The 26618-nt window shown below is 41.6% G+C and overlaps 1 protein-coding gene across 2 annotated transcripts in view; it reads left to right on the top strand.

Annotated features, from left to right (window-relative positions):
* Positions 1-26618, top strand: part of prkar2aa (protein kinase, cAMP-dependent, regulatory, type II, alpha A) — a 49515-nt gene that overhangs the window by 5027 nt on the left and 17870 nt on the right. For both annotated transcript variants that reach the window (XM_038722998.1, XM_038722997.1), the window contains exon 3: positions 26274-26309. In XM_038722998.1, the coding sequence (XP_038578926.1) occupies positions 26274-26309 (36 nt within the window). The remainder of the gene's footprint in view (positions 1-26273; positions 26310-26618) is intronic.

The raw sequence follows: 26618 nt of genomic DNA, 5'->3' as shown, positions 1-26618 counted from the left end.
TAAGAATACATGAATAAATATCAGGATCCCCTTCTTTAAATAGACTTGCCAGGTTAATCCAGGTGAAATGTGTGATCTTTCCATTTTACTCAACAGTCACTCGAGTTACAAAGAACTGTGGTATATTAAGGAAAGTACAGGAATTATACAAAAAAAAATGCAATACAGACATGTTTTCGAATGCATGAATGTTTTTTTTTTCTTTGGAGTGTCAGTCTGGCAGTTTGAATAGGTTAAAGGCCTTACATGCTTTGAAATACAGTAAGGTCCTAAGTGAGACCCTCAGTAACTGAATTCAAGGTTTTACATTCAGTTTCTGTGGTGTGTCAGTTTTCACTCAGTTTTCTTCAGTGATTAAAAAAACAAGTACATAGAAAAAAGTTGTCGTTAAACTGTTAACCACATGCCCTCAGTCTAAACTCCCTCTGTGTGTGGGTTAATGTACCAAAGAGATCATACAGGAAACATCTGTCTCCATAACTTTACAATGAGATATTTAATACCACATTTATTTATAAAACAAATTCTGTCTCACTTCTTTCTGTCTCTCCCTCCACCCCCTGCTGTTGTGCCTTTCTCTGTTTCCCTCTTCCTTTACCTCTCCAATATAGTAATGATATGTGTTTAGTAGCTAAAGTAACTCATGACTGTTGGAACGTACATAGAAAGGGCAGAAAGAGCCCAGTGGTTTTCGTTAACGTGTACAGTTTTCTCCGTTCTCTTTGAATAATATTTTCTTCTAATTCAGGTCTTCACTCTGGACTATTTTCCTTAATCCAGTTTTACTCCGTGATGTTTTCCTTTCATTTGTGTGTGAGAAATGGACGTTATACTGAGCCCCTATAGGAGCTGGTAATTAGTGCAGCGAGCGGAGCTGAGATGTCTGTATTCATTATCCTGCAGGGACGGTGCGTGTGTGTGTTCACAGTTGTATGAGCGACTTAAAAGGGAGAGGGAGCACATGCGTGTCCCTGAGTGCCCATCACTGAGTGTGTACATTTGTATGCCTGTAAAGGTGTGCGTGTGTGGCTAGTCTCTTGTGCAACAGGTGACCTGATTAGCAGGCTGCAGTGTGCGTTCAGCCTTCAGGCAAATCTCCCGCAGCCTAGCATCCCTACAGAGAGCTGCCACAGCTAATTGGAAAAGCCCTCAGACGGCTCATGCTACTCAGTCTGGCTTTCTGACTGTTTTGTAATACCGTACCTGTGTGTGTGTGTGTGTGTGTGTGTGTGTGTGTGTGTGTGTGTGTTTTTAATTTATTTATTTTTACCACATTTGAATCTGAAATGTTTTAAACCCTCCTCTTGGCTCTCTGCCCAGGTGACTTTTACCTGCGTATGTGAACTGAACTCGCTCTCTGTCTTACGTGTGTTTCTTCTCCTTAATTTTTTCCTCTGTTTACCAAAGTACGTTTTTCGCCACCTGTTGATTGTCCTTTCCGTTCAGCAGTCGTTTTGTCTTTCTGTTTTTGCGTCATTCCTTTTGCTGGTGTGTCTACCTTCCTGCCCGCTGTCATCCACCTTTTCCTTTCTTATCTTTTTGAGACTCTTTACTTGACTTACTTACTTACAGAAATATGCTGACTTCCAGACTCTTTGGATCATTTGTTTTCTGTGCCTAGATCAATTTATAAAAATAAGAAGCATGTTGTTAAAAGTGAACAGTAACATCAAGAGAGACACTGTGTATTATTACTTAAGCCCCTTTTCCACTGCACGGTAGCAGCTCGACTCGCCATTGTGGAAATGTTGTACCTGCTTCTAGGTACTTTTTTTCGTATCACCTCCGTCAAGGTTCCAAGCGAGCTGAGGCAATACTAAATGTGACGTGAAAACACAGCAGACTGCTGTGATTGGTCAGAGAGAATTGTCACTATTAACTGCGTCATCATTGCGCACGCCAGACAGAGGCCAGTAACAGAAAGTTTTATATTTTACAGTTTTCGTATGGTATTTAATCACTAAATCCACTTCCAAGAAGTTTTGAGGTGAGAAATCAGTTGTGTAGATTTCGAATATTGACAGTTTTACGAGAAGTGATGGCAGAACAAAAATGTGTGAGTCCGGCCAGCCGTCCGCTCACAGAGCCCTCTGCTCCCGCCGTCACACAGACCGCTGCAGCAACAACGGCAGAGAAAAACACAGCTGGAAGGTTTTCATACCGCTTATCTGTCTTTACATTCTGAGGAATGTTGAAACGTTTGAACTTAAAAAAGAGAAAGCTGTGTGGATCGCCGATGTGTGTGTCACATTGAACATTACGTTGCGGAAGTTGTGTGTGGCGTTGCTATGACAACCAGCTACATCAAGGGGTACCATCTCTGGGTACTATCTGCAATGGAAAACGGAGCACGGCCAAGTCGAGTAGAGGCGAGGCGAGTTGAGCTGGTACTGGTAATGGAAAATCGCCATTAGATACTGGAGGTGAAACAACTTGAAACATTACAACACAGCATTTGAGGAAATGTAGTGGTCAACCCTGGGGTGGTGATGGTGCGAGAGGTGATGGTGTGAGAGAGCCGGGTTCAATTCCTCACTGCGACACAGCCAATGTGTCCCTGGGTAAGACACGTAATCCCTAGTTTCTCCAATGGGGGTTCGACCTCTGACATACTTAGCAATTGTAAGTCACTGTGGATAAAAGCATCAGCTAAATGAATAAATGTAATGTAATCTGGTGGAACCTTAGGCCATTGTTAGTCAAAGACACACTTTTAAATCATGTGCAAATGAGGCATTGAAAGTCTGTGTTATCCTGTAGTCGCCTTTATCTAGTCTCTGTGTAAGCTGACGTGTCTGTGCATCCTCTAGGACATATTTGTGGTTGACAAAAGGACAAAAAGCGGGCAGTGTATTTGTTGAGAGACAAAACAGGAAGTTCCGGAAAAATGAAAATACAACATCTGAAAGAACAAATAGAAGTGCACAAAGACTAACGAAAAGAAGAACGAAAAGAAGAACCCACCATGAGAAAGGAAAGAAGACAGCCGAAGCAGTGACACAGCCTGCTTTGCTTCTATTTGCTGATAGATATCATTTGATCTCTGGTACTTCCGTATTCTCTGCCCACCAGACATATTGCAGAAAAATGAGGAAATGGAGTGGTTTGGCCTTTAGCTAGTGGCTGTACATCCTCATCCACTGCCCCTGTTTGGAGTTCACACGCCAGTCCATTTAAAGCCTTCACTGACATAACCCGATGATGGACTGAATTTCAAAACCGTTATAGTAAATGAACATAACCCAGAACATTTATGTAAACGTGTTAACCTCGTACTCAGTCGTCTAGATTACAGCGGATGTGTTGCCCTTCCTTTCTCTGTTTATGTTGTTAGGGATTTACAGGCCACTACAAGTTACCACATGTCCCATTCATGGACACAAAATAATAAAATCAAAAATGTGAGGAATCAGAGAGCAAAATATTTTAGGATCCTGCTTTCAGTATTACAGTCAGATGGAGATCCGCAACTTGGTGTTAAAACAAGAGGCATCCAAGAGTTATGCATCAAAGCGGGTGATGTTTTAAAGAGGAACACTCAATGGCCGTGGACCCAAACTGACCCCTGTTCCCCTCTGCACAGAGCGAGGCAGTGGAAAAACAGGGACATTTATGGGTGGTGGGGTAAGTGGTAAGTATTGGCTGTTATCAAATTGAACTTGTGTTGTGGTCTTAGTATATATTCTGATACAAAACTAATAGAGTGCAAAGGTGGAAGATGAGAGAAGGGCGTGGGATAGGAACAAAGTTAGGGAAAGAAAGAAAGCGGTTCAGTTACAGAGGGTGTAGGAATCAGTCCTCCAGCGATCAATGTTGTGACTGGTTCCACAGTCGACTCAGTGGGCTGTAACAGGGACTTCTGGTGAGAGTTAAGGATCCTCAGTCATTCCTAAGAAGCAAACTGATGTCTTCCAGTTTTACAAATCTTTTTAATGCAGGTCATTTCAGTTGTGTTTTTATATCCACCAGCCATAACAATGTTCTAGTATTAACCCACTTAGAGCGATACTTCAGCCCAAGTTAGGAAATATTCAGTGTTGAAGAGCATTTTGTCACACATCTCGCAGTCTTAACTGTTTTACAATTCATGCCAAAGATGTTCCCTCTCAAAAACGCATCACTCTATATATCTGCCATTTTTGTCATTTACAAGCGGTCTTTGCCACTATTTATTCTCTACAAACATGCTTCCTGTGTGGCCAATTTCAAGTGCTGTGTCTTTACTTGAGGCAGTCATCTTTGAGCTCCTTCTCACAGTTGAATCTACTCATGGAGGTATGATTTATTCTATGACGCCGGAATAGGGTTTGTAGCTGAATACTGGAGGGAAAGTGAGATGTTGTAATGTGGAGATGGTGGTCTCATTCACCAGGCTATGCTATGTATCATGTAAACAGCTTACAAATAGGCCTATTTAGAAGAAGATCAATAGTTGGATCTTTGCAGACAATTCAAATATAGTCAGTGATTGGATTAACATTTATCAGGCCTATATCCTGCTTTATCAGGCCACCAGATCTTTTTAAATTAAACAATGGTTGGTTACTCAACATGCTCTCCGTAAGAGTAGATAAACTTACCACCCACAGTTCTTGTTTGTTGGCGTTTCCCAACCTAGCAATGTGAGATAAGAGTGAATTGGCCAGTGTTTTGGGACTTGTGGGTTACCTAGCATTCTTTTTATCATTTTCTACAAGAGCTTGTAAAAAGAGGTCACAGTACACATTCAGTTTGTCCTCCATTGTGGGGATGGTTGCATGAGTCTAAACCGAACGACAAAACACATCATAATTTCTTTTCTTTTTCTGTGTCACAGTCTCACACATTCCTGGTTGCTTTTTATTTGTTTTTTCAAATGGACACTTGAGACGGGTAGATCTCTGCTGTTCCATTGACAACCACATCTTTGTTTTCCATCTGTCAGTCGGCTGTCATTATTCAGCCATCACCCTCTCATCCTGTTTTCTCTAAACCTACTCGTTCAATAAAATTGAATTCTCTCAATCCCCCCCCCCCCTCGCTCTGCATGTGTTGGTCTCGATATACAGGCCCAATCTCATTAGACAAGATGGCTTAGAGAGAGGAGGGGTTTTAAGGGCGGTTTAGTAGAGCCGTCTTTGGCACGGTAAGAAAGAGAATTAACAAGGTGGGGAAGTGTATGGAAAGAAGGATGAATGAGAGAGAAACTAGTTGAGTTAGAGCCAAGATTAAATACCAAATGCAGCTGGGTTTGTCTACCCTTATAGCCACTTTGGCAAGCAAGTTCTAGATTAAGAGGTATTCTAAAAATATGTTTGTCTTCTAATCTGTGAAAAGTGGCTGTTGATTTTTGGAATCCTTTAACTGCATGGGTACCCACTCTTTTACTTCAAAGAGTGAAAGACAGACATGCAGAAAGACGGGAGAGACACAGGCCTCAGGTGGATAGAAACACAGAGAGACAGTCGGTCACTCCAGCCAGCTGGTGTTATCCACATCCCTCAATATCCCCTTCTACAAAGCAAAACATAGCCGACATTGTATTTCCATGTGAAGACAAATATGATTGCTCTATTCCAATTTAGCACCAAAGCGTTTTTTGCCAGCTGATAATGCCACCTGCTCTTCTGAAAACGCCTAGCTGGGAGCGCTGGGAGCGCTAGGGTGCGTTTTGGAGGCGCAGTGGGGGTTTTTTTCGAGACGCTGTAGTTGCTATGATACATAACTTCCGTGGAGGCGATGTGCTGCAAGTAGGGTAGCCTACTTAATTTTACTGAATGTAAAAATGTCACCACAAAGTACGTAGGCCTACTTGCTCTGGCCCTTGCTCTGCACGAAGAGAAGGCTGAAACATGAGAGCAGAGACTGTCCGTACACAGGTTCATGAGATTTTGCGGGCTAGGAAACACCTCGGCGAGTAGGCAAATTGTTTCGTGATCGGATGTGCTCGGTGCGGTGTTTGTCCCGCCCCTCCTGCACTGTGATTGGACGGCTGGGTAAAAAGTGACAGCGTTTTTTTCAACTCTCAGCGCCCAGCGCGGAAAAGACGCTCAGCACCTCGCTCCCATTGCAATGAATTGAAAAAAGACACTGGCGTCAGGAAAAAAACGCTTTGGTGGACACGGGGGCTTAGGTTTAGAGCTTTCTAGAAACCCAGTCTAGTGAAGCAGAATAAATCACAGAATGTAGAGATGGATTACATGAAGGTGACAAAAGTCTTGTTGTGGTGGGGAATGTTACGATAAACCCTTTAGAAAATGTGTTTACATATGTGTTGATGTTCGCAGGAGATCATTTTGAAAAATGGATTCCATTAAAATAACTTGTGTTGGATTTACTTGGTGTGTGTGCAGTATGTAAAAGTATGTGTTTACGTGTCTACTATCAGGGGAATGGTATTTGTTGCACTCATCCATTCAGAGTAACCTTAGACTGGGGCGATAAATGAACTTTGGTTTTCACCTGTGACTGTGTTGAGTGAACAAAAGAGTTTCCCTGCCTCCAGCTAGTGCTTTAGAAAAGGGATGATGCTTGGTTTCCTGCCAAATTGGCTGTTAGAGCAGACAGCTGAACAGACAAAGACCAGCACGTTGCTGGTGGTAGTATCGCACCCGGCCTCACATCGTTCTGACTTGTCAACTGAACAGTCCAGCTCACATGTGAAAATGGGGTTTATTTTATTAACTCTGCACTGTTGATGTAATTCCTTTGTTGCTTTTATATAACACTGCACCTAATACATATGGTTTAGGTCAGATGGTGGTTCATATTAAACCTAAATCTGTACAGGCATCCGGATCAGCCCAGAAAAACCTATTTCCTTGTTGTTTGGCCTACAGTATGGCCTTTTCCCCACTAAATGTTATCGAAATTTGTTACTAGCATTTTGACATATCTTGTTAATACACACAGACAAAAACAATAACCACCTACTCGGGGGCAAAGAGTGGTTCCTCTTCTTCTATTTTAATCTTGTATAATGTAGGTTGGGCTAGACATAGGAGAGAAAACAGTTCATTTTGAAACTGTTACAGATGGATCTCGAAACCCACTAGCCAGTGAGGAGCCTAAATAACTACTTAATAACCTACCTTTAAGAAGATTGATTTGGGGTGCATTTCATCGGCTTAACATAGTGCCCTAAACAGCCATGGCTGTTGTCACCATAGAAACCACTGACATTGAAAAAGCTCTCAGCCAATCGCTGCTGGAAGTGACTGTGATAGGCAGTGGCCTCGCTTAATCATGATTCAGATAAAGAAAGTCGGGAGTCAGTAGTTCACAGCCCTCCGTTCTTTAACAAGCATCTTTATCAGTATATTTGCGTAGCCTTGATATGACAGACTTTCACAACTCTGTCCTTGTATTGCAGTTATGATGGTGTGTGTGAGAGGGAGAGAGAGAGAGAGAGAAATAGACACAAACACATCGGAGTTTGTGTCTCTCAGCCTCACTGAGCCGCTAACTCAACACTGGTACCACACAGAAACTTTCTAGCTTCCAGGTTTACTTGTGGGCATATGCGTCCTGCTGAAAATGCACTGTACTGTTTCTCCTGCTGGCCTGCGAGTTCCCACTCCACACATAGACTTTATTTAAATCGGTTTTCTTGGCTCGAGGAAAGTTTTACAATTACAAAATCTCACTAAATAAAAGATTCATTATAGAAAGAGTCATAATTGATGATGTTTGCAGTTTGAAATGTCCTCTGTCCATTTTGAGGATGAGCGGCTGGAACAGGGGCCACTGGGGTGGTGATGGCGCAGGGGATAAGTTATGTGCCTTTGCTATGGGAGACTGGTTTGATTTCCACTGCGACACATCCACTAATGGGTCCCTGAGCCTGGTTGCTCCAGAGGCCTAAGACATATATAGCAATTGTAAGTTGCTTTGGAAAAAAGGTTCATCTAAATGAGTAAATGTAACAGTGACAAGATGTAAATCACTCGTAAAGTCATGATGGCCAAATAAACAACAGTGTGAGTACAGCATTTCTCCTCAGGCAGAGTGACAAACAAGGCAGAGCTCAGTCGGACTGGCCCTGAGGAGCACCGGGAGAAACACAGATGGGCCAGGTGCTCTGTGGGCCACTTGAATTTTGCGTGCGAGATGTGTTGTCAGTCCACTTTGACTATGCACCAGCCCACATCCCACAACTGTTTTGCAGCTGAAGCTGTAGGACAGAAGACCATAGAGATAGGTTTCATGTTTGGCTTGCTATTTAGCTGTATTTTAACTTTTGTTGAAACGTGTTCAACTTTTCATAAAGTCAGTGTTCTCCTCGTTGTCACTTTTGACTAGTCACAGACTGAATAAGGTGGGACATTTTAAAAAAAGTTGACATGGTACAGTAGACTTTTGAAATGTGGAACTCATTGTTGTCTGTGAATGATTATGATTATTGACAAGTTCAGTACTTGGCCTTTACAAATTAGAGCCTAACCACCCAGGTATAACAAAAACCCATTCCCCCGCTACTGAAAAATGTCCCAGAGGAAAACACTGACTTAACTCTAAACATAGTCTTTGAGAATTTGAAGGTTTGGAGTTCTTTTGTGACTGTAAATGGTCACGTAATGGAAGACCAGATTGGCCTTGTTTACATTACACCCCAGTGGTTTGAAGAGAGTATGTTGCGCTCTCCTACCCGCAGGCTGGCCGCAAATGCTATCCTACAGTTTGAAGTTTTACTGCCACACGGGACTTCTGGCTGCTATTATGCTTTACTTGTGTGTTAATGCCATTCATTGTGTATCTGTAAAGTTTTTCACCCTGGGAACCAAAATTAATAAGTTGAGTATCATGCTGGGGATATGGAAACACATTGCTGTACTCATTGTCATTATTAATGTCTTTCAGCTTTTCTTTGCCACATCCCGGGCTGCTGGATTTATACTGGTCCCTGTAATTTCTCCAGGGTCTCAGCTCTTAAACTGCGTGTCAGGACCCCAGAAATACACGCCCATTTCTTGTGGGTTCCCATTATGGCAAAAGAGACGATATGTTTTGGAATAAGCTTCTAGCCTATGTTCCTTAAAACCTGCAGCATCTAGATACTCTTAGTCAGTGCTAGATAAGGCCAGAGAAAAGATTCCTTTCACCCACATGTTGCAAAGTCACAGTGTACAGGTGACGGGGAACGGTCCTCAGGTTTTGCAGGTTTATAATCAGACAGGCTGATAACACGGTGGACTTTGTGAACAGAACCTGAGCACTACACATATTAGGCTCACACAGTAATGCGTTTACACATGTGGGTTATTTTCTGAAACTATAGCCTCATATTTAGAATGTGACTCGTCTTGTTCTTATGCTTCAGTAGTGGCACACATTCACATTACACTGTGCACCTGCTTTGATGTGAGCACAAAGCAGTAATCATTGATGACCAGTGCTAGTTCTCTTCACACACGTGTCGCTTCCAAATTACTTACTGCTCCCCACTGAGAAAAGAAGTCTGGTAAAAGCAACCCATAAACAGTCTGCGTAGTTCTTAGGTCATAGCTGCTACTGTTGCATCAGTTCTGAAGAAATGCCTTGCCCTTTTTCAGAAATGACAGTTTACAGGAATTTTATGAGAGCTGGTACACAGTTTTGTAGTTTTTCCTCCCCATTTGCACATAATTACACATGTTGGCTATTTAGGGCTGCAACTAATCTGTTAATTATTTATTCGATTATTCGATTAGTCGACTAGTCACGATTACTTTTGTCACCCCCTAACCCTAATTAACCCATTTAAATAATTAAATATCTTTCAAGTGAATTACTGATCTCCAACACACGGCCTAACTGGCTAACGTTACCATTAAGTCAACAAGGTTTACTATTCAGAATGAACACCAGTATCAACGCCAGGGGGAGACCAGGGAGGAAGACAAGACAGCGTAGGCTTCTCCTATAATTCACTGATTTATACAAACTGTTTAACAAAGAGTTTTGCTTTGGAACTATATAAAAGAAAAGCAAATTAAAAGCAAGTACTATAACCACAACTGTACACTAACAATTAGGGATGAAACGATTACCGGTTATTATTACCATACACATTTTAATTACCATGATAAACGGGTACGGTTAACCACGCTGTTATAATCTCACGGCAAACACTGTCCAGCATCTCCCAGAAGCAGGCCAGCATGCGCAGAATGCAATGTGGCTTTGTTTGGGTCGATGACAACACGGCGTAAGACAACGCTGAGGAGATCTTTCAGTCACTCTGAAGTCCGGTCGTATTTTAGTTTTTATGAGAGCACTGAGGGAAAGTGATTGAAGAAAACGGCCTTTTAGTGAAAGCAGGGTGAGTTAGCTTTGGTTTGTCTCTCTGACTTGCTATCAGCGTGTAAACTGAAGCTCTGTGTTGCTGCTCTTGTAAAAACGCTACACGTTGTACTGTTGCTGTGTGTGTCGTGTGTCGGCAGCGTCTGTTCGTCCACTGCACATGATAACACGTTACGCAGTTTAGTCAACCAACCAGCATATCTAGAAACGCTACAGACTCATCTGTATTTATGTCAGTTTTTGGGCTCATTGCAGTTACTATCACTCTCTTATGAAGACTTGTTGTTTTGATTTGTTTTCATATAATTGTCCACCGGGTCATTGTATTACCTATATAATATAAAGTCTAGATAATGCACGCTGATTTTCATAGGTATTTGCTTTTATTTTTTAGGCAAACAAAATGGCAATTGTATTTGTAGTTTTCAATATAAAACTTGTTGAAATGGTTTCAGTGTGTGTATCAGTACATTTTTAATATTTCTTGGCACATTTTTACAATACTGTGATAATACTGATAACCGTGCATTATTATTTTTATTATTATACACTTTAAGCCAGATTTGGAAGTTGCCAAGCCCGCTGAGTGCTGGGCTGTGATCAGCGGCAAATCAGCGATCAAAGTAATGTGTGAACTTATAAGCGTCGCCTCGCTGATGCCAGACAGATATCTAGCATGCTAAATATCTGTCGTCATCCACATCCAGCCAAGGAGAGCAGCCTTTTTTTCTCACCTCTCTCTCTGTAGTACAGACATTCCCTGCTGCCTGCGTGTGCTAATCTATTCTTTCACTCATATTCTTCATCTTTATAATATTTTTCTTTATTATAATAAACAACTCCTGTTTTACACATGATTTTATGTCATTTCTAGTGTGAACTAATGGGGTGAAATGCTTTCAACCTGACCATTCAGATAGGGCTTGGAGCATGAGAGGGCCACGTTTAAATCTGTAAATAACAAAGCTGTCTGTTTCAGTACTTTATATTCATGTATAAAAATGACAACTAGATGGTCTTCTGCGTGAGAAATAAAGAAAAAGAAATAAATTGGCGATAACAATCAACCGCTCATAGTGATCAATTTGAGGTAGACAGACATAATTACTATATGCGGTTTCCACTGTATTACTTTTATGTGGTATTTGACAATTGATCACGTGGCTAATTTCTAATGTTTATTGCCCTCTGCTTGTGACATATTGAAGCACTTACGGTGATAAACATGGGGAAGGTCAGGTCAAGTCAGACATAAAGGGGTTAATTGGCATCAGCAAACCTGGTGATGCTAGGAAGGGGTTAAATCCGATGCAGCTATAAGAAGGACATGGCTACTTCCTTTTAAGGGAAGTAGCCAAGAAGCTTAAGTCCTCTGGAGAATGTAATGTGGTGATACTGGGAAAGGCAGAGAGTCAGATATGGGGCAAAGAGAATAAGAGAGAGAACAAGGGACTGTTTTTGTGGGAGAGAAATGGACAGGGTTAGATAATGGGAGAGAGAGAGTGAGAAGGAAGATGCATGCACAATGTATCAAAAATAAAGAGTAAACAACTGAAGAGGAAAAAGAGAAGCAGCTACTGCATGAGCGACACGAAGAGAAGGAAATATGTGTAAAAGCAATATGTGGATAAAAAAGCATTGTTTGATGGGGAAAGACAGCATGATGGCAGTGAGGAACAGACAGGAGGAAAACATTAATAAAAACGTGCTCCATTAGCGTGACAAGCTATTATTATAACCTAATGGAGCCCTGCTGTACATCTGTCACAGAGGAAACCCCAAAGGTCTATCTGTGTGTATGTTTTGAGCATACCCTCTGTGTCTCTTTGTGAAGGTATATGTGAAGTGCAGATATTATTTATGTGTGTGTACACGTGTATATTTACTATGTATTATACCTCATATCTCGTTTGTTTACAACTTCTGTGTAATAAATTCAACATTCAAACAAGTTCTCACTGCCATAAATCACCGAGCTGAGAAACTCCTCATGTTCTCTCTCCATTTATCATGCTTGCCTCTGCTTACAAGTTCAGTCAAAAGTGTCTGTATGTGTGTGTCACGAGATCCCCACTCCTATTTATTTAAACGAGAGTACATGACAGGGAGTGTAAGGTATAACCTAATAACATGTTAATCTGTACCAGTTCATCTGTTGTCTTTGTCTAAAGGCCGATTAGATCACCAGAGGCCCACATTAAAACTTGACCAAGGTTTTATGTATAGTACACCACTACTTCTACCCAGTTAGTACTTCGTTGCTCCTGCTTTTCACGGCTGTTTTTTGTTATTTTACCAACACCACGATAACCCTAATAATCGTGATCATTTTGGTCACTATAATTGTGATGTGAAATTTTCATACCGTTTCATCTCTATTTTAAACCCGGAGTATTTATAAAATGAGTTTTTGTTAATGTGGGCTTTGAACATCTGATGCAAAGCTGATCAGCTCGAAAATATCTGATATGAACCAACCACTCAGTATAACCACAGTCCTTCACGGAGCTCCGCTGAACTTAGTCCCGTGCTCTAATCTGTCTCAAAGGTAGTTGCCATAATGTTCCCTGCTTGTTTAAGGTCAGAAACTTGCTTTGTAACCTCTTGTCTACTGCCACCCACATTACAATGTATTATTTCACAGTCCCCAATGATATGTCATCTATTTTCCCAGCTGACTCTCATATGATAGAAACAGCCACTGGCGTGAAACAGCCAGTACGAATGACACACATTAACTTTCTGTTAATATGATAAAGGAGAATTCCACCACAAAACATGTTCCCATTGATGTTTTCCAAAATACAGTTTTAATATCCAGTATTTTTGAGTGCGTGCTCAATCCATTTGGTAAGGACCTAATCTGCTGAAGGCAGTAATTGAAATGTTGCTTCACACTCATAATTTGGCTCTGTTATGACACACCACAGCCAGCGCATATGTCAGTAGGCTTGATACCTTCTTTACACTACATATTTTAACTAGAATGACACAAAAGATGTCACCAGGATTATTATCAACTATTTGCTTCCTCTCTTTAGGTACCAACTACAACAGAGTGGTCAATGTCGGTATATTTCATAGTGGTTAAAGTCGTGGTGAAATTGTTCGCTTCAGAATCACAGTTGACTGCAGATCCAGAAACCCTGGGAAGAAATGTACCCGATATTTCACTACTGTTTCATTCGTTCTGCTCTTTTAAAACTTTATGTTCATTTCAATGATAATTATCTTAAACTGAAAATGATGAGCCGCATAACTTACAGCAATTTATGAGGTGCACTTTAGAGGTTTCTGCTACATGCATTCACTTTAGGTAAGCTGCCACACCTAAATGTCCATACCAAAAGATGCATTTACAAGTAAAATTGGCCACAATCATTTCACAAATTCATAGAAATACATGTAAGACCTGTTTAGAGGCGGACAGCCTCTTTTAGAGAAAGCAATGTTAGATTGTTTATGAATCAGGCACTGTCTGTGCCTCCGCTTTTTATTGTGCATCTCTCTACATACACTGCAAGTTTGCAGCCTGCATGTGTAATTGTGCAATTGTGTGCAAATTTATGTAACTTATATAGCACAGACATTATGTGGGTTTTGATTAGATTGCCGCATTAGCCTGGCATTGTAGTGTAAGCTGTAGAGCCTGGAGTTAATGCTGCTTAGGTCAGCACTTCAGCAAGCAGTGACCGCTGACATACAGAGCCAGACTACATATATCTTCTCTGGGAAGGAGGACCTGCTGGGATAGGATTTATGTTTGTCCCTCTCTCTGTGGGTCTTGGGGAGAGATGAAATGGGACAGAGGGGGAAAATGAGAGAGACTTTGAAAGATATATTGATAACCTATTATGATGAAAAAGCAGTGGCTCAAAGTAGGGGGAAGGTAAGGTACTGATCAAATTGCTGTCCCTGCAAGCTCTTGGAGAGGGTCAGAAAGACTACCACAACTGCTCATTTCAACAGTCATATAGCCGTATTTGCTGTTTTGAGGGAAAATTATAAATTCTCTTCATGTTTATTTCACAGTCGGCCACATTTTTAATATGGTAGAGGAAATACTGCCACAAAATCCTCTCTCCCTCTGTACGAACAAGCTGCTTGTGTGCATTTTGAACATGGATTTTTATGTATACGTGGGTGTGCAGTAGGAGACTGGAGCTGATGATGGACTTTATTGAGTCTGCTTTCAAACTTGCCAATTGTTGTGTGTCTCCCACCGTGTGTGTGTGTCTGTACAGCATGAGGTTGCACATGTACGCAAGCACTGTTTGTGTGTGTTTGGCTCTGCCTGCCTTACTGTGTGCCCAAGTACACGATTAAGCCGCAGAGTGTGTGTGTGTGTGTGTGTGTGTGTGTGTGTGCGCGCGCGCGTGCCAGCAGAGGCCGACTGTGATGTTGCTGCAAGCTCTGGAGGAGAGGCAACACGTGAGGGAAGCTCCCTGCTCCATATCTGACCCTGCTGTTATCAATCAGGCCTTGAGAGAGGGGAAGAGGCATAAGCAGAGGGGAGAGACACTGAGAGGGATGGAGGGAAAGAGAGAGAGAGACAGTGTGGGAGGATAGAGGAGGAACAGATGGCAGGGGCTGTTGTTGAGGAAGAGGAGGGGGGGGGGGCAGATACTGTAGGTCAGGGAAAATGAGAAAAGAGGTAAGTGTGACTCTGTGTTACTCTAACTTTATTAATCATTTAGTCTTGTTGAAAGTGACATGCCAAACTACAAGTTAAAGGTCCCATATTATACAAAATCCTTTTTCTCCTGCATCTTTGAGTGAATTTGTGTGCATGCACGATGTTTGAATTTGCCTCCCTTCTTGATGTCACGAAGGGATCTGTGTAGCATAGGACCTCCTCCAGCCCTTCAGCGCAGTAGACAGCCCTACCCACTGAACTGATAAGCAAAAGTACTTCTTATACGATTACTCGATTAATTAATCTGTAGAATACTCGATTACTAAAATCATTGTTTAGCTGTAGCCCTAGTCCAAAGCTTCTGTACCAACATTACAGGTGTAAACACCAACACACAAAATCAGCAAATAGGATGGCTAGGTGCATGGCTAACTGAGCTAAGTAGCTTGCGACAGCTACTGTAAGCAGTAGTTAGCGGCTAAAGTAACTTTTAACTTACAGACTCAGTAAATCACTAAAGTTGAGGCAGAGCAGCCAGAGGATGATCCAGTTTCACCAAAACCAGTGAATAAAATTGTGGGGGGGGTGTTTTGTACAGTAATCAGTGAGGCAGAGTCTCACATAGCCAGTCATATCTCTACATCAATTCAGCGCTGTGCCAGCTAGGTCCTGCCTCTTGGAGGCTTCCAGGAAGTTCGCCAATCAGAACAAAGTGGGCTTTTAGGGAAGGGGGGCTGAAAACACAGAGTGTTCAGACAGAGGGTGAATAGAGGTGCTGAAGTAATGGACAGTATGAGAAAAACAATGTGTTTTATGAACATCAAAGCATGTCAGCCGTTTCTAGTAGAAACCCAAAATAATAGCCTGAAAATGAGCATAGTATGGGCACTTCACAGGAGACGTAAGGAATGTCTGTAATGCGCTTGCTTCATCCCAAAGAACTCCCAAAGTATTCATGAATTTTAATAATATGAAATGAAGATAAAACTTGGCTTACTTTATTTGTAAAAGTGTAACTAGCAAGTGTTTATTTTTCTTGAGAAATCACTGAAATTGTTTGGATGGTTGGAATTTGTTGGCCTGTTTGAATATTCATTTAATTAGTTAATTTGTTAGTTAATCTTTTCTATGAAACAAAGTCATGCTACCTAGACAAACTGAAAAAAGATTAAGATTAAGATTAACAAATGTGATTTTTGCAGGTCTTATTAATTGCACACACAAACCTTAGATTTCCCAGTACATAAAAGTTGCCACCGTGCCCTGAACTGTGTTTAAGAATCAGGGAAGGAAGGAAGAATAAATGACTGGAGAACTTGTCAGCTGACTCCTGATGCTCAAAATGGACACAAATTGTCCATTTAGGAGAAAGAAACGTCACTGAGTCAACTGCTGAAGCTGTGGGAGAGTTCCTCCAATCATCACAGGCTTGTGTTTATGAGATTTGCTGATGTTTAGAGTAGGCTTGGGTTGTATCATATTATTGGGGTATACCAGGGTATTTAGAAATCCCAAAAGTAGGACTTTTAATACAGTCTACAATACATGACGTATTGTAGGCGGACAACACCGGGTAAAACTGCCTTTTCATTAACTTCACAATAACCCCCTTCTCTTTTCCATTAGTTGGTAAACAACAAATGCACACGGGAGCTTTAGCTGCAGCCTTTTATTTGCTGACAAACCCGTAACCTACACTCTCCGTTTAATGCTAAACTTCACAGCTCCCTCTTTCCTCTGCTTCGCTGCATTCACCTGCCACTCGCTGTCTCTCGCTCAACCCCTGCGAGTGGTGGGAATAACGTTACTGGACTAGTAAACTGCCCCTGTTTGAGAGTGTTTTAGGAGATGTTTTGCGTTTAGTCCTGATGTTAAAGATGAGCCAGGCGACACGGACGAAGCAATGTGCGCATGAGCTGTGTTCAGCCCACTGATGTGTTGGTATCCAAGGCAACAAGTGCCATCAGGTCCTCCAGCAAGAATGTATGGAAGAGGGGCGTTTATTTCTGTTCATTATTCCATGGGCCATAAGTATTAAAACCCAGCAAGACATGTCTAAGTAGACTAATTGCATATTGGATACACGTCATTGTAGGCAACACAATGGTAGATAGCTACAATGACTTCACCAGCTGCTCAGCTACCCTTTTTTAATTTAATTTATTTACACAAATACAGTCATCTACCATATACCCTGGTGAAATGTCAGGAAGGTATAAATAAATAGTACCAGCCAAGTCTTACTGAAAGCATCCATGTGCACGTGTATTGAAATTTTAGAATTGAGAAATTACTAAACAGCTTAATCTAATGCGACAATTGAAAAGGCAGGCACCATTTATAGTATACATTTCTATTTTCAGAGATGGGCTAAAAAAACCCGCCATCAGCACACCCGTCTCCAAACATGATCCAGCTCCTGTCACTATTTTATTCTGCCAAATTCATTCTGTCAAATAGATTAAAGGCTCCAAATGGTGGTTGACACGCTGCCAGAGTGGCTAATGGAATGGACAGACATGTCCTTTTTAAAAGCCAAACTTTTCCTGCGTTTTACTGTTTCTATTCCAGGAAGAGTGGTAAAAGGGAAGCCATGAGGTGTGAGCAGCAACAGGTGGGCGGACAAATAACAGACCTGTCCAAACTCAGTTTATGCTGTCTATTTTCCTTTAACTCTCCCACTTGAAAGCAAGCCGTTGCTTCCGCAGTTTAGGTTAGGGTTCATTTAATCCTTACTAACTGTGTCGCCGGATCTGTCTTTGTCACGTGTTTTTCTTCATCTTTCCCTCTCTCTCATCCATTTTACAAGTCTAACCACTTTGTAGCCATCTTGCTAAACCAAACGGCAAAATATAGAAATTCGAAGTGTCTGAGTGGCCACATTCATGCCTTGGTCTCCCTCCAGCTAACTGATGGATCGATGTATTGACAGGTTGAGCAGACCGACGATCGCACACTGAGAATAGCTATAAAAGAAATTGATGGAAAACACCAGGTAGGGACAGATGAATTGCTCCCTTTATTCCCTTATTCACTCAGTGGGCTTTATCCCTCTTTTCCTTTGTGATTATTTCTCTCCATGTTTACTGAATCACCAGTTATCACATACTGTAGTTATCGTCCTGTCCCACTACCAAGTGTCTGACAGTGTAGCCACCTCTTTTATACATATATATATATATATATATATATATATATATATATATATATATATATATATATATATATATATATATATATATATATATATATATATATATATATATATATATACCTAATCCAATTGTCTGTCCCTTTTTCATTATCTCATTGAGTAGCTTACTACTCATCACTGCCATCATATTGGCATTTCCCCTCGTCTTTTTTTCTCTCACTTTTTTCCCTTTTTACAGTTTTTATTTAATTCTTTCAAATGACAGTAGATCTCTCTCTGTCACCTCTCCCGGTCTGTCCTTTTGTTTCTCCCCACTCTGGTTCTCCCTCTTACCTCCCCTCTCTCTTTTTCTCTTCCCCTCCATCTCTCTTCTCTCCATCTGTTAATGCCGTTATGGCAGTGAGTAGGTGTGCAGGGAGGGATGGAGAGAGATGGAAAGAGAACGTGAGAAGGGGGAGACGATCTGCCACTTGGATAGAGGAGAAGGGGGGTGGATGGTGGCCGAGAAGGGAGAGGAGGGTGAAGGGAGTAGAGTTGTTATGGTGATATGATCTTCTTTGTGTTAGGTTGCCAAGGCAACTTCAGGCGTACACTTGAACACCCCCCCACCCCACATGACTGTAGGGGGAGCACTTCACACATTGTACACTCAGACTTACGCACCCACACATCAGAACACACAAAAGCATGCGCACGAACACGCTTTTTTATTATGTCCACCTGCTCTTGACAGGATAAACTGCATTTTATGTGACTGTAGACAATACAAGACAATACATGATTTTCCAACACATGCTGTTTGAGCTAGTTTATTTCAGCTTTTAGTTTAAAATGTCAAACTCAGTAGTGCTTATCTGATTTTTGTGACTTTAATTAATTTTCCCCATGAATATGTGGCAAATGTGTCATTCAGGTGACTCACTAGTTGTATAATGTGTGCTTAGGTAGAGTCTGAGAGCTACAAACTGTAAGGTAACATGAACCTTGAGTCTAAACAGGGAAAAGTGTTGAACCCAAGCAAGAATAGCACCACAGCCACTACATACTTTAACTGTAATGTAGGGCACATAACAAGATAAAGAGTGTAAAAAAGAAGGAAAAAAAAGAGCAAAATAGCAAAAATATAACAAAGATATAAAAGTGTACAGAGAAAAATATTGACTAGACCTAAGTATAACAAATAGCAGTTAGATTTGTTTCACTGAAACCCAAAAAGTCAGTGTTACCATGCTCTGTTTGGGTCTATGTGTAGAGCTTTAATTTTGTGTGAGAATGCATTTGTGTTGGTCTTTGTGCCTCTTTGCTGCGGTACCTGCAGCGATCTGACCTGACTTGGATCAAAACAAATCATTTTAAGCAGTTTGCAATGTGTCCGTGTGCTAGGTGGTTATGTTGCATATAATATAATTTTAGAGGGGAGGGGATTGTGTTAAAGGAAACACAAAAGTGACATTATTGCAGGTATGATGATAATAAATGAGGTCACTGAAATTCTTATTTTCCCATGTGGCGTTATCATTATGCAAATACCTCTCTAACCCTCATCCCACTGCTTAGCAATTAATCACACTGACCAGCATGTTGCCTTTCGTCAGGCCCCACTATTTTGGAGCGATAATAGGAACTGAGGGAAAAAAAGACAAATGGAGAGAGATCCAATAAAGGTCCCCATCTGGAAGTCTTAACCCCCTAGGCCACCAGGGCACCCCAGGCCTCTATCTCCACATCTGAATGAGCATTCCTCTTGTACTGTTAACTTTCACTGCTAACTCCATTGCATGTGTGCATCCTCCAGTACTAATGGCTTCACCAGTTGCTTTTATTTTATTTTTTTCAGGAGGAGAAGCAGAAACTGAAAGAAAGAAAAGTTTCATTTTATTCATGTGAAAGAATACATACTGTAAATACAATTTTCAGCAGTGAAGGAGCGAGAGCGGTTTAGCTTTAAATAGGAGTCATGGGAAATAGATAACAGATGACTAATGAATGGAACGTTCAGTAATTTAAAGGATGTTGCTGTATATGTTGTAGGACACATGATTTATTTCCCACGGAAATTTCAGCCATATTTATCTGATTGTTTTGGGGGGATGGGGTTGTACTGAAATCACAGCACAAGACATGAGTGTGGCTTAAACTAGCCTCCCCCTCTTTATGTGTGCCAGGGACAGGGAAGTCAAAGGTCAGGCTCAGGTCTAGGGCTGTAATTTAGTGGATGCTGTGTCTGAATCCTATTAGAGCTGCCATGAAAATGTGTAAATATAATGTAATTTACCAGCTACAGTAGTCATAATTTTAGCACCACACAGCTCGGCTGGGCGTTAGCATAGTGAAACAGTACAGGAGACAAGAGACATGGGAGGAAAGCAGTACAAAAATATCTGATTTGATTGGTGTTTGGGAAGAAGCTTCAGTTCAGACATAAAAGCAGAGCTTCTGAAATTGGAGCTCTAGTCATTGCTTTGACATCGTTGTTCATTCATATGGACAATACAACGTTGCTGGAGAAAGTCCAGTATGATTAGCGTTTTGTAGCTGAGCATGAGGGTCTGCAGTGTTAGTGTGTTGTTTAGTAGAGTAACCAACCTTACTGTGCAGCAGCATTGAACAGGAGGCTCTGATCTGTTAACTACTGCTATTTGGATGTTTACTTTCTTCTCGGTCATAAAGAAAGGTTAAGATATCAGACTCTGATGCAAAAGAGAAGAGGGAGAGAGCGAGAGGAGTCGTGAAGCTTTGGGAGCAATACGGGGGAGGAAGGTTCATTCCTTTGACACAGCTCATATACATTAAATGACAAAGGAGGGAGATACGGAAACCGAGAATAGTGTTCAGCTCATGGGACTGTATTCCTTTTGTAGAAAGACGGTTTGAAATGACACGATAAAGGAAAGTAGACGCTGAGTGGTTCCCAACCTGGGGTCCGTGCCCCCCTTAGGGGGGCGCCAGAGATAACAGGGGGTGCCTGAAGTTTTATCTGTTTTGAGGTTGTCAAAAAAACTTTGGTTTGCACATTTTAAAAACAAATCTTGATAACACACTAGATAATTTATACAAAAGTCTGTATACATTTTTTCCTCACTGAAAATAGGCCGACTACTTTGTAGTAGGGCTGTAACGGTTTTGAAACAGAGACCAAAATCGCGGCACCAAAGTCCACAATCTGGTGTCGCGGGTCCGAGAGACAGAACCGCGACACACCCGCTCATTGGACTGTTGAGCTCTCATTAAGACAGGGCAACTGTGCCGCTGGCGGCCGGTGGAGGGTGGGCTCGATAGTGGTGTATATAGTAGGCTATTTGTATTAACAGTAGGTTATTGTAGGTCACCTTAGATTAGTTTTTATTTACTTGAATCTGCTCCTCTGCTCTTCTCCCCACACTCACACACACCTAGCCTGCACCTCTAGTCTCTCACGGAAAACACTCCGGCTAGCTCCGCCGCTTTCTCTCTCTCTCTCTCCCTGTATGTGTCTCTGCTGATTTTCTCCATCAGCAGTACGTTTCATAAATTCGCCGTGTTTAATAAACTCACCCGTGATTCAGTTTTCAAGTGCGCTGCATGTAGACCGAAACCGAAACTTAACGTTAGTGAGTGACATCTGCAGTGGTGCGTTCACTGTCGCTCCGTAATGTAACATTTCCTGCGTGTCCGTTGACATAATACCAGATGACCTCTCCCTCACCGTTTCTGCTAAATGCTAAAGTGGTTTGCCAGATATACTTTGGCAGGTGCAACTATACCTGTCCGGCCCGCCCAAGTAAAGTATATGTTGAAAACACTAAATATTACACCTTATAAACCCCTTTTCTTGATATTAAACAATACCAAGATACACAACACCAGGAGACTGTTGGTGAAGGCCAACCAAGAGCTGGCATTGATTTACACAGAGCCACAGAGGTGTCATTTGACTCCATTTGTTCACTATTAGTAAGTAATTACATTATCTTTTTCTGTGTGTGTGTTTTGTCAGCTGTTTGGGGGGGGCTCAGCTTTTCTTAGATAAAAGTAGGGGGGGCGCCAAGGAAAAAAGGTTGGGAACCACTGCTCTATATGCACAAGAAGTATAATGCTGATGAATGATTAACTCTGTATTTACAGTATGTGTGATGGTTTAGTGGCATGTGATTTTATCAACTATGCATTTTACTGTCTTTGCTATGAACAGACCACTATTTCCTCAGGGATTTGTTTTTTAATTCAGCAGCGTGGGCAGGAACGCCACTGCAAAATGCACATAATGGAAACCCTGCAGATAATAATATTTTGATATTTCAAAGAACAGTCACAAGTTTTCTGGTAGCGCTGCCACAGTCTTGTCTATGCCCTGCAAGTACTTGGATGGGGTTTAAGCAAAAGACAGACATAAAGGAAGATGGAGACTTGCAGGTCAAAGAATCAGTTTCCAGTTTTTGGCTGTGGCTAGTAGGTTTGTCTGCCAGTCTTGTTGGCAGGCAACCAAACATGGTTTGAAGATTGCAGCTTTATCCCATGTGAAAAGGCCTTCATCCGCAACCATGTGTGCTTTCACATAGTGGTCCGGCTTTACCGGAACAAGCGGCATGTCAGCTGTGGCTTTTCACAAACAGATCATTCCGTCTTTCTGTCTCATGTCTGTCACCAGCTTTCCCGACTCAGAAGGATAAAATCTGCTCCATACCTTTCAAATTTCACTCTGGCCTCTTATTTAAGTTTGTATTTGACTTAATACCTTATTATCTCAATTAAAAGGACGGAAACAAATGTAGGCCTATATGTACACAAAAGACAATTTATTGTTTTGGCTGGTAAAAAATATGTTTGGCCAGGGGATTTTTTCATCTACCAGCTACCTTGGCAGGTGAACCAAAAAGTTAATTTCCACCCCTGCTACAGATGCAAGATTCAGATAAATGGACTGGTCTGGATGAAGAGCCATTATGAGCGGAACCAGAGTCAAGCAAAGTGAAAGGAGGAACTGATAGGTCAGGACTATACTTTTTGGATTATTCACGAAGGATTGGTGTTGTGTACTTGCATCACTATTACTGAATATTTTACCTCAATTCTTTTTCTCTCTGAATATTTTAATAGGATTTTGTGTCCATTTGGTGGCCATAGTTTTTTTAGATGTTGAGTTTGGGACATGTGTCTAGGGATGAAACAGTATGAAAATTTCATATCACGATTATAGTGACCAAAATCATCATTGTTATCAGTATTCACGGTATCACGGTATTGTGAAAATGTGCCGAAAAAGATTAAAATGTACTGATACACACACTGAAACCATTTCAACAAGTTTTATATTGAAAACTACAAAAAAAAAATCCATTTTGTTTGCATAAACATTAAAATAACAGCCATCTAAGTGTGCATTACATGTCTTTAGAAGACATTTCTCCTGACACTTGAAACTAATTTGCTGGATTTGAAATGAACAAGATGTGCAGTGAACATAGTCTGCAGACCCACAACGCACGCCGAAGCAGAACAAGCATTGTAGCGTCTTTACAAGACTCAACTCAAGCGAGACAGTCGCATGATGCTGAGTTGTGATAGCCTATCAGCGTTGAGATTATCCGGACGTCACAGACGGCTTCAGAGCGTTGTGTGGAGAGGGCCAGGCAGAGCGGGGGATTGAAATGCCGCAGGCCGGCGCAGAGCTGCTGAACTTGGGGGAGAAGTTGAGGACAGAGCCGGGAGCAGCGCTGCAGCTTTTGGACAAATAAACACCCGTAGTCGGACTGTGCTCTGACAACTACGCCGTTTTCTCGCGGGAGGAGCTCGGAGTTAACTGCTTTCATTAAATTAGCTTTTTACTTTAGTTTTTGGGATAACAACATTGATTTATCTTCACTCAAGCTTCTCAGCAGCTAGCTTCCGTGCATATCCGGTTCCACTGTTGTTGTTGGCATCGGTCGGCACCCAGAGCTCTGTTGGACTACTACTTCATATTTATATTAAAAAAAACAGACAAAACTGCACAGTACTTGGAGAAAAGAAAGCAAAAAAAGTTGAACTACTTGGTGAGTTCAGAAAATATGTGTCTGTAATTTATTCCAGCTTTGCGTTATCGCGTTGTGTGTGAACACTTGGCAGTTGTCCAGCGAAAGCGTTGCGAGGATTAAATTTGTGTTTGGTCTGAATGCCGCATAATATTTGGGCAGGCAGAATCAGTTTCAGGTAGGTGAGTGTGTCGTATGTCTGTGAGAGTTAACACATTCATGCAAATGGAGATGTCACACTTGTGAATCCTGCATTTTCCCTATGTGCCGTAAAAAATCCTTTCAACCAGTTACTAGATGGTTCTATGTAATTCCCTAAAGTGTCGAGTCGAGAGTCTATGTTGGCACAACAATTGCTGAGACCATCCTGTTGCTTGAATCTGTGTTGAGTGATGGTAAAAGTAATATCCATGGAGAGAAGAATGTTCTCTGTCTGCCCAGGTGACCGGGAGAAAGTGGTGTGTATGTGTGATTTTCCCCCAGGCTCCCATCTTCACAGTCTAGATCTAATGGACTCTGACAGGATGTTAATAAGGTAGCAATGGACACACTGTTTGTGTGTTTGTGTGTGTATGTGTACGGCAGCAGAGAGCCATATCCATGCTGGCTACTAACAGCCCAGTGTTAGAAAGCAGGTGTCACACATTCACAAGGCCAGGATGCCCCTAAAGACACACACACACTCGCATCGCCCTACTTGCACTCACAAGGCCAATAAACAAAAATGTCTGTGGACACATGTACAGGCAGCCTTGTCAGTGTGGCTGCTGGGGAACAATGTTTGCGCTCCCACTTGTGAGTTTTAGGAAGGTGGTAAAGTTAGTCGCAAGGAAGTGATTATGTGAGTAACCGTCATGACTGAGATCTATTTCAGCATCAGACACTATCGATTTATTATTAATATTTTATTTTTCTGCTATCAAAGCAATCTGGCCAGATATTATTGCTGGCGGGCCGGTTCTGGCCCGCAGGCCGCCTATTGCCGACCACTGATGTAGGCCATATGCCATTCTTTCCTGGCTAATATCAGCAACTCTAAGCTATGTATCTCACACAATCAACGTAAGAGCTACTCTGGCCTGCTGTAAGAGGCATGTTCCTGTGGGCCAACACTTAAATTGATTAGTATCTCAAATAATATGTGAGTATTGATGTGAATATAAACAAATTAATTGCCCCAATGTTTGTATTCTGAACAAGTGTGATTTAGTTGCGTTCATTTGTTTGGAAAGGCATTTAATTTTTCATTCACAGGGTCCTACCTAGCAGCAGGGCTCGGTATAATGGCATGTTTTTTACAGAGAGGAATCGTGCATTAGATGATGATTTAGTTTATGAACATAATTTTTTTATTAATTGGGGGGGGGGGGGCAGATACTCAACAGCTCTCCTGGTCCTGTGTTCTGCTGAAGGAAAGACTCCAGTTGGGCAGCAGTCTTTGCATGAAAGCAGAGACACAGCAGTGTGTGTGGCTCAGGAACATTAACAGTGTCCCAGCAGCATCTGTACCTCCAAACAACAGCTTGATGTTGTCAATATTTGTGGAAAGAAATGTGTTGCTGGTTCAGACAGCCTAATGGATTATATGTAACGGGAGTTGTCAGGACACGGTGTGATGAAGCCACAGTGTAACAGATTTGATCTGAGCAATAACTGTCATTACCCTTTCATCCTTCCTCTCTTCTCATATATTATTAAAATATTTGACTTGTAAACATGCAGCTGTGAGGGCTGTTATTGAGGTATTTGTTAATCCACTCACTTTGGATTCAGGCAATCATTGTGCAATTAATGCTGCTGAGTTGGATCATGTTGTGTTTTATTAGTTTTCAATTTGCAATCATGAAAAAATGATGCTTCCATTTGTTAGAGGGCGTGTGTGTGTGTCTGTCTGATGATAATGCTGGAGGCTGTAGCTACGTCTCACAATAGCATTCAGGTGTATAAATATAAAGTATAAATACTCTTCTTTCATGTTCTCAATTCATCTCTGAACTCGCGCCTTCTTTACTGGTTACGCTCTCTCCGTGTCCTACTTGTGATCTCTTCACCTCTTGTTGTCTTTATCTGTTTGACTGGATCTTTCTGTCTAATACTGTCACTCTGACTCACTGTAGGCCCTTCGTTCACTCCAATTATTGCTATGAACACTGTCTGTTCAATCACAAAATCATATTAAATGTCATTATGTAAAAACAATTGTGATTTCACCTCTTTCTCGCTCTCTTCACAGCTCCACCACCCAGCAGATTCAACAGGAGAGTGTCAGGTAAGGTGTGTGTGTGTGTGTGTGTGTGTGTGTGTGTGTGTGTGTGTGTGTGTATATGCATGTGTTTGACGTCATGTCCTTAAATGTAATCCACACCAGGGACAACATTGCACACATCACTGCTTAAGTGGCTTGTACGTACATTGTGTGTGTCATGCATGTTGAGTCCAAATGGTAGACTTACTGATTTGTGTCTGTCTCTGTTGTTGATGTCAAACACTGTCCGGGCAGTGTTTTCATAATGAGTGTCTTTACGTATGTCATGCATGGAGAACATTGTCAAGAAGCATCACTGCGGTGTGTTTTGGG

The sequence above is a fragment of the Micropterus salmoides genome, unplaced genomic scaffold (assembly GCF_014851395.1).
Source record: "Micropterus salmoides isolate LMB-PRFRI ecotype aquatic unplaced genomic scaffold, ASM1485139v1 Ms_hic_scaffold_16, whole genome shotgun sequence".
In the NCBI taxonomy this organism is placed as follows: domain Eukaryota; kingdom Metazoa; phylum Chordata; class Actinopteri; order Centrarchiformes; family Centrarchidae; genus Micropterus; species Micropterus salmoides.
Note: the sequence above shows the minus strand (reverse complement) of the source record. Positions and strands in the feature narration are given on the sequence as shown.